This window comes from Neophocaena asiaeorientalis, unplaced genomic scaffold (assembly GCF_003031525.2).
Source record: "Neophocaena asiaeorientalis asiaeorientalis breed wild unplaced genomic scaffold, Neophocaena_asiaeorientalis_V1.1 scaffold110, whole genome shotgun sequence".
In the NCBI taxonomy this organism is placed as follows: Eukaryota; Metazoa; Chordata; class Mammalia; order Artiodactyla; family Phocoenidae; genus Neophocaena; species Neophocaena asiaeorientalis.
Genome location: NW_020175053.1, coordinates 7,671,410 through 7,684,087, shown reverse-complemented (window position 1 = coordinate 7,684,087; position 12,678 = coordinate 7,671,410). Strand labels below are relative to the sequence as shown.

Below are 12,678 nucleotides of genomic sequence, written 5' to 3'. Positions count from 1 at the left end.
AAAAAAAAAGAAATGAGCAGAGGGCTTCCCTGGTGGCGCAGTGGTTGAGAGTCCGCTTGTCGATGCAGGGGACACGGGTTCGTGCCCCGGTCTGGGAAGATCCCACATGCCGCGGAGCGGCTGGGCCCGTGAACCATGGGCCCGTGAACCATGGCCACTGAGCCTGCGCGTCTGGAGCCTGTGCTCCGCAACGGGAGAGGCCACAACAGTGAGAGGCCCGCGTACGACAAAAAAAAGAAAGAAAGAAATGAGCAGAGATTTCTGAATAGCGATGAAAACATTCTATTGAGAGTTGATTGGGTGCAGGAGGAAGGGCTGGGGGGACCAGGATGGGAGGGGAGACCCCCCCAGGGGACCCGTGGCTCCAGGCCCCGGAGGGTGGGGGGTCCAGGGACCTAAGGGCACCCTGAGGACGCCACTGTCTTCTCCACGGTTCTCCCATCGTGTGTGACCTGGCAGCTGACACTCTCATAAGATTCCCACTCGCTGGCCGTCAGGGCCAGGTAGCTGCTGGCCGCGTACTTGCTGTTGCTCTGTTTCGAGGGCTGGGCGGTCTCCACGCCCCTGGTGATGGTGGTGCTGCCTGCCTTCCAGGCCACCGTCACGCTGCCCGGGTAGAAGTCGTTGATGAGACACACCAGGGTGGCCTTGTTGGCCTTGAGCTCCTCAGTGGAGGGCGCGAACAGAGTGACCGAGGGTGCAGACTTGGGCTGACCTGTGTGACAGAGGAGGGGGTGTGAGATGCAGGGGAGGGTCCGGGGTTGCTCACCCCCATCATGGCCTCTGTGAGTGTCCCCATGGTGGCCCTGCTTGCCTTCTCGGTCCCCCCTCCCACTCAGCCCCTGGACAGCAGACAGCCCCCAAGAAGCTGTTCCACATCACTCTTCCGGGTGACCTGGCCAAGCCGTCCCACGTGCAGCCTCAGTGTCCCTGTGTGTAACCAAAGCAGCTCTCCTCCCTCCTTATGATCCTTATCGGACCCTGGAGGTGGCTGCTCCTGCTGTTGGGGTCCTTCCTGCCGGTTACCCCAAGACCAACCTGCCTCCCCAGGCCCCAAGGAGAAAGGTGGGGTCGGTCCTTAAGCTGGGAGGGCAGAGGGGAAGCAGCCCCCAGAGAGAAAAAACTGACTTTCCCAAGACAGCAGAGGGTGGGACAGGCTGGGAAAGCTGTGAGAGCCACTTACCTAGGACGGTGAGCTGGGTCCCGCCGCCGAAGACGTACCACGGTAACTGAGACTCGGACCAAAACCTGCCGGGCCAGCACCTGGGGCCTGTCCCCCGGGGGCCAGGATGGAGCAGGGAACTGCTGGGCATGACAGGAACAGGGCTGTAGCAGGCAGGACTGTGTCCTCAGGTTGGGGGGTTGGGCAGCCAGCCCCCCACGAGGCTGGGGCACTCCTGGGTGTCCCCATGCCCAGCCCCCTGTCTGAGGAAGGAGCCACTCACACCTTGTCACCCAGTGTGTCCCCCCAACTCTGAGGCTGTCCTGTGACCACTGAATCCTCAGTGCTGATGGTGCTGCTGAGTGCCGAGTCCCCTCGGGTGGCCATGTGGTGTGGCAGAGTGAGTCCTGAGCTGGCTTGGACCTGCCTGACCTCTTCTGGCCTCATTTTAGGGCTTCTGGGTGTTCCTTCCCCCATAATTTCCCACAGTCCAGCCAGGCAGCTTTCTTCCTGGGCCTGTGGACACCAGGTCATTTGGGGGCCCCCTGCCCTGTTGTCTCCACTCATTGAGACGCAGTTCAGTTCCTCCTCTTTCATGAAGCCTTCTTGGATCTTTCAGATCATTGTCCTTCTGTCCATCTGTTTTTCCATCCATCCATCCATCATCTATCATCCATCCATCCATCCATCATTCATCCATCCATCCATCATCCGTCCATCCATTCATCCATCCATCATCCATCCATCCATCCATCCATCCATCGTTCCATCCAACCATCCAACCAACAATGGCTCCCAAACACTTGCCTGACAAGCAGTGTTTTACATTCTGGGACATGCCAGGGCCCTTCTGGCTCTCACCCCATCTCTCCCTGAAATCTCTCAGGTGGTGGACAGCAGGGCCCTCATCTGGGTCAAGTCTAAGGTCCCTCTCCAGTTCCTGTTGTACCTAATGTCTCTGCAGGATGTAACATAGGGTTGGCCCCTCTTTCCAGTGACTTGGTTCTCCTTGATGTCTGTGACCCCCACTTTCTTCCTTCTTTGTTTTCCCTTTCCCCTGACCCATGCATGGCTACTGATCCCCAGACTGCCTCCCTGGGTCCTCCTTCTTTGCCATCTTCCCACAATGTGCCCACATGATGAGGCTCGAGTCTATTCCAGCTCCAAGCCCTTTCCTCATCTCCACTTAAGTTGCCTACTGACCATCTCCAGCTGGATGCCCAACAGGAAACTCTAACTCACCACTTCCACATGAGACTGACCACTTTTCTCCTATTCCAGTTCTTTTTCTGTCTTTACCTTGTCACAGGTGACCATGAGTGCTCTCACCCCCAGGCCAGAGAACTTTGTCCTTAGATTCTGCGTCTAAATACTCCTTCTTAAATTTAAAAGAAGGCCCAAAATAAGAAACAACAGAACCACCCTCAGAGACTCCAAAGCCACAAGAAGTTCCAGGTTTTGCCTTTGCTGATTTAAATTCCCAACTCATACAAAGATGCAGCATTGAGTTGGGGCTCGTTGGATGCAAGAATCTCTGCCAGAGGATCAGACCAGTGTGCTTTCCACCTGCTAAGCTGGCCCAGTTAGCTGTGGTTGGTTTTGTGACGCAAATATAAGATCTTTTGCTTTAAATTTTTAATTGTTTTAAAATTATAAGAATATTAGATATATAACACAAGTAAGCAATCTAGAAGTGCATTTAAAAAGTGCAATGAGGGCTTCCCTGGTGGCACGGTGGTTGAGAGTCCGCCTGCCGATGCAGGGGACACGGGTTCGTGCTCCGGTCCGGGAAGATCCCACATGCCACGGAGCAGCTGGGCCCGTGAGCCATGGCCGCTGAGCCTGAGCAACCGGAACCTGTGCTCCGCAATGGGAGAGGCCACAACAGTGAGAGGCCTGCGTACCGCAAAAAAAAAAAAAAAAAAAGTGCAATGAAAGGATACTGGGGACTTCCCTGGTGGTCCAGTGGGTAAGACTCCACGCTCCCAATGCAGGGGGTCCGGGTTCATTTCCTGGTCAGGGAACTAGATCCCACATGCATGCCGCAACTAAGAGCCCTCATGCTGCAACTAAGAAGTCTGTGTGCCGCTACTAAAGATCCTGCTTGCCACAACGAAGATCCCACGTGCCAAAACTAAGACCCGGTGCAGCCAAAATTAATTGATTAATTAAAAAAGAAAGGATACTAGACAGTAACTCAAAGTCTCTATTCACAGATGACATGATCTTATATACAGAGCAAATAAAATTCCGCAGGTGCGTGGTCAACACACTAGCAATGAACAATTCAAAAAGCGAAATTAAGAAAACAATTCCATTTGCAATGGTATCGATTAAGAATAAATTTAACCAATGAAGTGAAAGACTGTACACTGAAAGCTGCAAAATGTTGTTCAAAGAAGTTAAAGACCTAAATAAATGGAAAGATGTCCTGCGTTCATGGATCGGAAGAGTTAATATTTGAAAGAGGACAATACTAACCAAAGTGATCCACAGATCCAATGCAGTCCCTATCAAAATCTCAGTGGGTGATCATTGTCACAGAGATGGAAAAGCTGATCCTAAAATTCACCTGGAATTGCAAAGGACTCCCATAGGCAAAACAGTCTTGAAAAAGAACAGGGAATTCCCTGGTGGTCCAGTGGTTAGGGCTCCATGCTTCCACTGCAGGGGATACCCTGTTCAGGGAACTAAGATCCTGCAAGCCCTGCGGTGTGGGAAAGAAAGAGAGAGAGAGAGAGAGAGAGAGAGGAAGGAAGGAAGGAAGAAAGGAAGAATCTCCTCAGCAAATGGTGTTGGGACAACTGGACATCCACATGCAAAAGAATGAAGTTGGACCCCTACCTCATACCATACACAAAAACTCAAAATTGATTGAAGACCTAAGTGTAAAAGCTAAAACTATCTCTTAGAATAAAGCATAGGTGTAGATCTTCATGACCTTGGGTTAGGCAGCAGATTCTTAGATATGACACTAAAAGTACAAGCAATAAATGAAAGAATAGATAAGTTGGACTTCATCAAAATTCAAAACTTTTGTGCCTCCAGGTACATTTTCAAGAAAGTGAAACGACAACTCACAGAATGGAAGAAATAATTTGAAAATCATATATCTGATAAGGGTCTAGTATCCAGAATATATAAAGAAATCTTATGACTCAACAAAGCAACAAAAAGACAACTGATTTAAAAGCTGGGCAAAGGACTTGAGACATTTCCCTAAAGAAGATATCAAAATGACGGACAAGCACTTGAAAAGACCCTTAACATCATTAATAATTATGGAAGTGCAAATCAAAACCACAATGAGATACCACTTCACAGCCAGTGGGATGGATATAAAAATAACAATAATAAAAAATGGAAATAACAAGTGTTGGTGAGGATATGGAGAACTGTAACCCTTGAGCATTGCTGGTAGGATTGTAAAATGGTGCAGCCACTATGGAAAACAGTTTGGCCAACCTCAAAAGTTAAACGTAAAGCTACCACGTGACCCAGCAATTCCACTGTTAGGCATTTACCCAAAAGAATTGAAGACAGATACTCAGAAAAACACTTGACATGAATGTACATAACAGCACTACTTACAATAACCCAAAGGTGGAAACAACACATTAACTAATGAACAGATAAACAAAATGTGGTATATCCATAAAATGGAATATTGGGACTTCCCTGGTGGCGCAGTGGTTAAGAATCCGCCTGTCAACGCAGGGGACACGGATTCAAGCTCTGGTCCGGGAAGATCCCACAAGCCTCGGAGCAACTAAGCCCGTGCGCCACAACTAATGAGCCCGCGCTCTAGAGCCCGTGTTCTGCAACAAGAGAAGCCACCGCAATGAGAAGCCCGCGCAACCCAATGAAGAGTAGCCCCCACTAGCTGCAACTAAAGAAAGCCAGCACACAGCAACAAAGACCCAACACAGCCAAAAATAAATACATAAATAAATTAAAAAACAAAAAAAGGAATATTATTTGGCCTTAAAAGGAATGACGTACTGACTCCTGCTAAAACATGGATGAACCTTGAAAACATGATGCTAGGTGAAATAAGCCAGACACTAGGGTCTTATATTGCATGATTTCATTTATATGAAATACCCAGAATAGGCAGATTCATAGAGACAGAAAGCAGATTGCTGGTTGCCAGGGGCTGGGGAATTGGGGGAATGCAGAGGGACGGACTGCTTTGGGGTTTCCTTTGGGGTGATTAATAGACTCAGGAAAAAGATAGTGGTGATGGTCGCAAAACATAGTGAACGCACTAAATGTCACCGAATTGTGTATTTTAAAATAGTTAAAATAGTGAATTTTGGGAATTCCCTGGTGGTCCACTTGTTAGGACTTGGTGCTTTCACTGCTGGGGGCCGGGTTTGATCCCTGGTCAGGGAATTAAGATCCCACAAGCTACTCGGCCAAAAAAAAAAAAAAATGAATTTTATTTTAAAAGAATTTTATCTCAATTTCTTAAAACACTGAAAGTACCGAGTGCTGGGGAGAATACAGAGCAACTGTAACTCGTACACATTGCTTGTGGGAATGTAAAAAGTTTTAGCCACTCTGGAAAGCTGTTTGGTAGTTTTATATAAACATACACTTACCCTCTAATCAATCAAATCCTACTGCTAGGTATTTAACCAAGGAATGAAAACTCATGTTCAAACAAAGACTTGTATGCAAACGTATATAATGTCTTTATTTATCATTGCCAAAAACTGGAAACAACCCAAATGTTCCTCTATTGGTGAATAGTTAATGAACTCTGATACGTTCATAGATGGAATCCTACTTAGCAATAGAAAAGAACAAACTCTAGATAAAGGGGTTAATTGGATAATTGCAAAGGTGTTATACTGAACTAAAGAAGCCAGACTCATATGGTTACGTACTTGGAATATATTGAGCAATAAAAAGGAACGAAGTGTGTACAACCAACAGTCTGGATGAACAGCCAGAAAACTATGCTGAGTAAAGACAGTCACTTCCAGGGCGTATATCCAGAGAAAACCATAATTCGAAAAGACACATGCACCCCAATGTTCATTGCAGCACTATTTACAGTAGCCAGGACATGGAAGCAACCTAAATGTCCATCACAGAGGAATGGATAAAGAAGATGTGGTACATACATACAATGGAACATTACTCAGCCGTAAAAAAGAATGAAATAATGCCATTTGCAGCAACAGGGATGGACCTAGAGATTGTCATACTGAGTGAAATAAGTCAGAGAAAGACAGATACCGTATGATATCGCTTATATGTGGAATCTAAAAAAATGGTACAAATGAATCTATTTACAAAATAGAAATAGAGTCACAGATGTAGAGAACAAACATGGTTACCAGGGGGCAAAGGGGGGGAGAGATAAACTGGGAGATTGGGATTGACATATACACACTACTAAATATAAAATAAATAACTAATAAGGACCTACTGTGTAGCACGGGGGACTCTACTCAATACTCTGTAATGGTCTATAAGGGAAAAGAATCTAAAAAAGGGTGGACCTATGTATATCTATAACTGATTCACTTTGCTGTCCACCTGACATTAACAACACTGTAAATCAATTATACTCCAATAAAAATTTTTTAAAAAAAGAAAAAGAACATAAAGGAATATTATTTGGCCTTAAAAGGAATGACGTACTGACTCCTGCTAAAACATGGATGAACCTTGAAAACATGATGCTAGGTGAAATAAGCCAGACACTAGGGTCTTATATTGCATGATTTCATTTATATGAAATACCCAGAATAGGCAGATTCATAGAGACAGAAAGCAGATTGCTGGTTGCCAGGGGCTGGGGAATTGGGGGAATGCAGAGGGACGGACTGCTTTGGGGTTTCCTTTGGGGTGATTAATAGACTCAGGAAAAAGATAGTGGTGATGGTCGCAAAACATAGTGAACGCACTAAATGTCACCGAATTGTGTATTTTAAAATAGTTAAAATAGTGAATTTTGGGAATTCCCTGGTGGTCCACTTGTTAGGACTTGGTGCTTTCACTGCTGGGGGCCGGGTTTGATCCCTGGTCAGGGAATTAAGATCCCACAAGCTACTCGGCCAAAAAAAAAAAAAAATGAATTTTATTTTAAAAGAATTTTATCTCAATTTCTTAAAACACTGAAAGTACCGAGTGCTGGGGAGAATACAGAGCAACTGTAACTCGTACACATTGCTTGTGGGAATGTAAAAAGTTTTAGCCACTCTGGAAAGCTGTTTGGTAGTTTTATATAAACATACACTTACCCTCTAATCAATCAAATCCTACTGCTAGGTATTTAACCAAGGAATGAAAACTCATGTTCAAACAAAGACTTGTATGCAAACGTATATAATGTCTTTATTTATCATTGCCAAAAACTGGAAACAACCCAAATGTTCCTCTATTGGTGAATAGTTAATGAACTCTGATACGTTCATAGATGGAATCCTACTTAGCAATAGAAAAGAACAAACTCTAGATAAAGGGGTTAATTGGATAATTGCAAAGGTGTTATACTGAACTAAAGAAGCCAGACTCATATGGTTACGTACTTGGAATATATTGAGCAATAAAAAGGAACGAAGTGTGTACAACCAACAGTCTGGATGAACAGCCAGAAAACTATGCTGAGTAAAGACAGTCACTTCCAGGGCGTATATCCAGAGAAAACCATAATTCGAAAAGACACATGCACCCCAATGTTCATTGCAGCACTATTTACAGTAGCCAGGACATGGAAGCAACCTAAATGTCCATCACAGAGGAATGGATAAAGAAGATGTGGTACATACATACAATGGAACATTACTCAGCCGTAAAAAAGAATGAAATAATGCCATTTGCAGCAACAGGGATGGACCTAGAGATTGTCATACTGAGTGAAATAAGTCAGAGAAAGACAGATACCGTATGATATCGCTTATATGTGGAATCTAAAAAAATGGTACAAATGAATCTATTTACAAAATAGAAATAGAGTCACAGATGTAGAGAACAAACATGGTTACCAGGGGGCAAAGGGGGGGAGAGATAAACTGGGAGATTGGGATTGACATATACACACTACTAAATATAAAATAAATAACTAATAAGGACCTACTGTGTAGCACGGGGGACTCTACTCAATACTCTGTAATGGTCTATAAGGGAAAAGAATCTAAAAAAGGGTGGACCTATGTATATCTATAACTGATTCACTTTGCTGTCCACCTGACATTAACAACACTGTAAATCAATTATACTCCAATAAAAATTTTTTAAAAAAAGAAAAAGAACATCGGTCCCAAAAGGGTACGTGCAGTATGATTCCATTTATAGAACAATCTTGAAAGGACAAAATTAGAAAAGAAGACCAAATTAGTAGTTGCCAGAGTTAGCAGGGGCTTGGGAGGGAGAGAAGTGGGCATGGCTAGAAAGGAGTATTTGTGGCCATGGAAATGTTCTGCACCATGTCAATATCCTGGTTGTGATTTTTTATTTTATAAGACATTACCATTGGGAGAAACTAGGTGAAGGGTAGATGGGAGCCCTCTGTATTATTTCTTACAGCTGCATGTGAACCTACAATTATCCCAAAATAAAAAGTTTAATTTAAAAAAAGATTACATACTGCATGATGCCGTTTATATCTCGAAAAGGCAAAATTATAGGATCAGAAAGAGATCAGTGGTTTCCATGGTTGGGGCAGAAAAAGGGATTGACTACACAGAGGGCGCAGGGAAATTTTGGTGGGGGTGGAAATGTTCTATATCTTGATTGTTGTGGGGGTCACACAACTCTATAGTTTTATTAAAATTTATCCAACTGCTAATACCAAGAAGGATGAATTTTACTCTGTAAATCGAAATAAAACAAAAGCAGTGTGCTAGTATGACATATTGCAACCTGTTTATAAAAATCTTTATTATGTCATTACAGTTGTCAAAAAAAACGTATCAAATGACTGTGTAATACTCCCTACCATGAATGTACCGCAGTTTATTTTACCTTCCCTTATCATTGGACATTTAGGTTGTTTCTACTTCTTCCCCAGGAGCACACTTATAGTATTCAGCTGAAGTTCTGATTATATCATCAAGATAAATTTCTAGAGGTGGAATTGCTTGATTAAAAGGAATGTATGGGGCTTCCCTGGTGGCGCAGTGGTTGGGAGTCTGCCTGCCGATGCGGGGGGCGCGGGTTCGTGCCCCGGTCCGGGAGGATCCCGTGTGCCGCAGGGCGGCTGGGCCCGCGGGCCGTGGCCGCTGGGCCTGCGCATCTGGAGCCTGTGCTCCGCGACAGGAGAGGCCGCGGCAGTGAGAGGCCCACGTACAGCAAAAATAATAATAATAAAAAGGAATGTATGTTTTTATGAGTCTTGGTATGTTATTCCAGAAATTGTTTGTTCCAGAAATTCAGCCTCCCGCTGACAGTCCATGACTGTGCCCGTTCCTCCCCATCAGCACTCTGATAACGTCACTTTAAACACACTTGGCAATTTCATAGGAGATCTTGGTACCTGGTTACCGTGGACCTCCTCCCCATCCCCAAGGCACAGGCTTTGGCCAAAGCCCCTTCTCCACGTCCCTTCTCCATTCTCTAATCTGCCCTCACAGTGGTCTCTGATCTGGAGCCATTTTTCCAAAACACAAACCTGACACTGCCAGTGCCCCACTTAGATCCCTCAATGACTCCTCATGGACCCCAGTATAAAGGACTGGGTTACAAGACCCCCATGGTCTGCACCCCGCTCTCCCTGGCTCTGGAAGCTCCCTGCGGGTCTGTGCACCTCAACTCTCCTCCTCAGCACCCCTTGCTCCCTCTGCCTGGAGCCCCCGCGTCATGGGTCAGCGCCCTGGATCTGTAAGACCAGCTCGGGCATCCCCCCCCATCTTATTTCTCCTAAAATGGTCCATGGGTCTGCCCTATGCCTGGACATGACCCCCTTGGTTCAGGCCCACCCTGAGACCCTGAGCGGCCTGTCGGGTGAGTGGACGTCCTCGGGGAAGACCAACTTCTTGCAGACCATCCCTTCTCTTGGACCATTTTGTTAAAATACAGGACACAGCATTCTCTTAACTGTCCAGCAAAAAAGCCAAGGGGGCATCCTGGCTCCTCCCTCTCCTGGTCCTCTCACCTCCTGACTCTGTCCAGCTCTCTGTCCCCTCTGCCCGTGACAACACCCCCCTCCCTGAGGCCTCTCTAGTTCTGATTTCCCGCTCCCTCCCACCCACCCAACTCCAGTCACATTTCCTTGCAAACATCCCCCAGGACCCCCCAGATGAAGTCTATCTTCCAAGGACAGGTCCTCCACGTCTGGGCCTGGCCGCCCCTCTAGCCTCTCTCAGACCCACGTGCTGCAGCCCTGCAGACCCCCAGGCGCTTCCTGAGGGTTCTGTGCCTGTGCTGCCTTGCCCAGGTGGACCCCTTGACCTGAACTCCAACCCCAGTGGGGCCCCCTCTGTCCTGCAGGCAGCGCGCTGCATGTGGCGGTTGTCGCCGGGCCCCTCTTCCCTGGACCTTGAGCTGGGGCCTGACCTGATGGAGGTCCGTCTCTCCTCGTGTTCTCCTGCATCGTGCCCTGGCTGTGCAGTCCCTACCGGACGCTGCGGTGCCGGCCCCAACCTGACACTCACAGACACCCACCCACCTCCATGGCTGTGCTGCTCGTGCCGCAGACTCCACTCCTCCTGTCCCAGACCTTCACCACCGCGGCCCCAGCATCCCTGGGGCAGGCGTCAGGCTGCAAGGCCCTCATCCAACTAGGACCCCTCACTTTGCAGAGGGGGAAACTGAGGCTCAGAGAGGCGGACTTGTCAGCCGGGTCTGTTTAGGGGATAGGGATGGGGACAGCTGGAGGCTTGGGCGTTGGAGTCAGAACCAGCTGTGTGACCTTGGGCAGTTGCCTCACCTCTCTGGGCCTCTATCCCTGTAAATTGGGGGTGACAGAGGGACCTGCCTTGTGGGGCCACTGAGAGGGAGGTTCTGCCCCTAAATGGTCAGTGCCCATGATGAATGTGCTGCTGTGTCACTGATCATCACAAATGGTCCCAGGTGCTCAGCAGTTTGTCCAGGGACCTCCCACCACAAGCAGAGAGGAGGGGGCTGGGGTCTCACAGCAGCGGCAGGGGCAGACTACGGCCCCTCGCCCAGGCCTCTCTCATACAGGTGCCTGCACCCTGGTGGGCTTGGGCTCCCAGGGACCAGTCGCAGGAGGTGGCCCTTGGCTGGGGGACCCGGGGACACCAGGGAAGGTCCCCTCACCACACAGCCTCAGCCAGAGCTTGTGCCCTGGTGCTCCAGGGACCAGAGCCTTCCCAGCCAGGGGAAGGGCGAGGAGGTGACTCACCAGCTAAGAGGAGCCCCAGGGATCCCAGGATGACAGCAGCCACTGTCCCCTCCTGCCCCTGCCTCCCTGTTCCTGCTCTACCCCGAGGACCAGAGCAAGGTGGGCGAGGCGCTAGTCTTGGGTACAAAATGTAAGGGGCGCCAAAAAACTCAGTAATTCAGATAAATATTTTAATACAATATAAAAAAATAAAAATTAATGCAAACAAATCCACACTGGACAAAATGTCAACCCCTCAAATAAAGCCACCGTCTGCCCAGGCCCCTCCTCTCCAGCTGATGCTCCCTTCTCGCCCCTCTCCCCTCACCCGCTCTCTGTCCCCACTCCCAGTTCTGCCTGCAGGGACCCTCATGTCCCCCCATGATTCCCTCGGCCCCTTACCTGTGCCACAGGCTCCAAGGGCTGCTTCCTGCCGGGGTTTCCTTGCGGGGGGCCGTGCTCTGCGGTGCTGGCGTCGGGGGCAGCAGGCCATGGGCGCCCACGGCCAGGCCCAGCACTATTAGAGGCCAGTTGTGCCTGGGGACACAGCTCTGACCCCTGCGGGCCTCACAGCCCAACTGGCCTGTCCTGAGCCTCATGTGCCCTCAGGTCAAAGGCACCTCTGGCCGATCCGCTGGCGTGGGCTCCCTGGAGGGGTGTCGGCAGGTGCCTCCGGCTCCCCTCTCTGGCGGTAGCCGTCCCGGTGCGTCCTGGCCCACATGGCCCTGGCCTCTGCTTGGGCCTTCTCTGTCCCTGCCCCCAGCACCCGGCCCCCTCCGGGGCCCATGGCCGTTACTCCTGGGGGCCTCTCCCGAGAGGGGCACCCGCCAACTGCTCTGCTGTGGTCGGAATCCAGGGCTCAACCGCCTCACGCTGCAGCCCTTGCCAGCCCCACCCCTGGGACCCTGGGTGGGGCACATCTGCTCCTGCCCTAGTTCCCAAGGGCGCCTGTGTAGCATCTCCCTGGGGCCTGGAGAGGCCGAGGAAGGCGGCCGAGTGCCAGCGGAAGAGGAGCGGCCGAGGCCTGAGTTCAGCAGGGTGAGGCTGGGGCTTCTCTTCCAACCAGCCTTGGGCGGGGGTGGTGAGAGGGGAGGAAACAGGTGCAGGTTTAGCAAGAAGCCGGTTTCAAGTCAGGGAATCGTGATTTCATTGTAAAATGGTGTGTTTAATGAGCTGTGTTCAGCACCTCATGGTCTCACTCCCCCCGCCCCGTCGT

At 48.9% G+C, this 12,678-nt stretch overlaps 1 protein-coding gene across 1 annotated transcript; it reads right to left on the bottom strand.

Moving 5' to 3' along the window:
* Nucleotides 1-371: 371 nt before the first annotated feature.
* On the bottom strand, nt 372-12,076 carry IGLL1 (immunoglobulin lambda like polypeptide 1). The gene is made up of 3 exons (XM_024763933.1): nt 11,865-12,076; nt 1,184-1,302; nt 372-715 (listed from the first exon to the last, which is right to left on the bottom strand). The coding sequence occupies exons 1-3, from the start codon at nt 12,059-12,061 to the stop codon at nt 396-398; spliced, it is 636 nt and encodes a 211-aa protein (XP_024619701.1). The 5' UTR covers nt 12,062-12,076; the 3' UTR covers nt 372-395.
* Between the last annotated feature and the right edge of the window lie 602 nt (nt 12,077-12,678).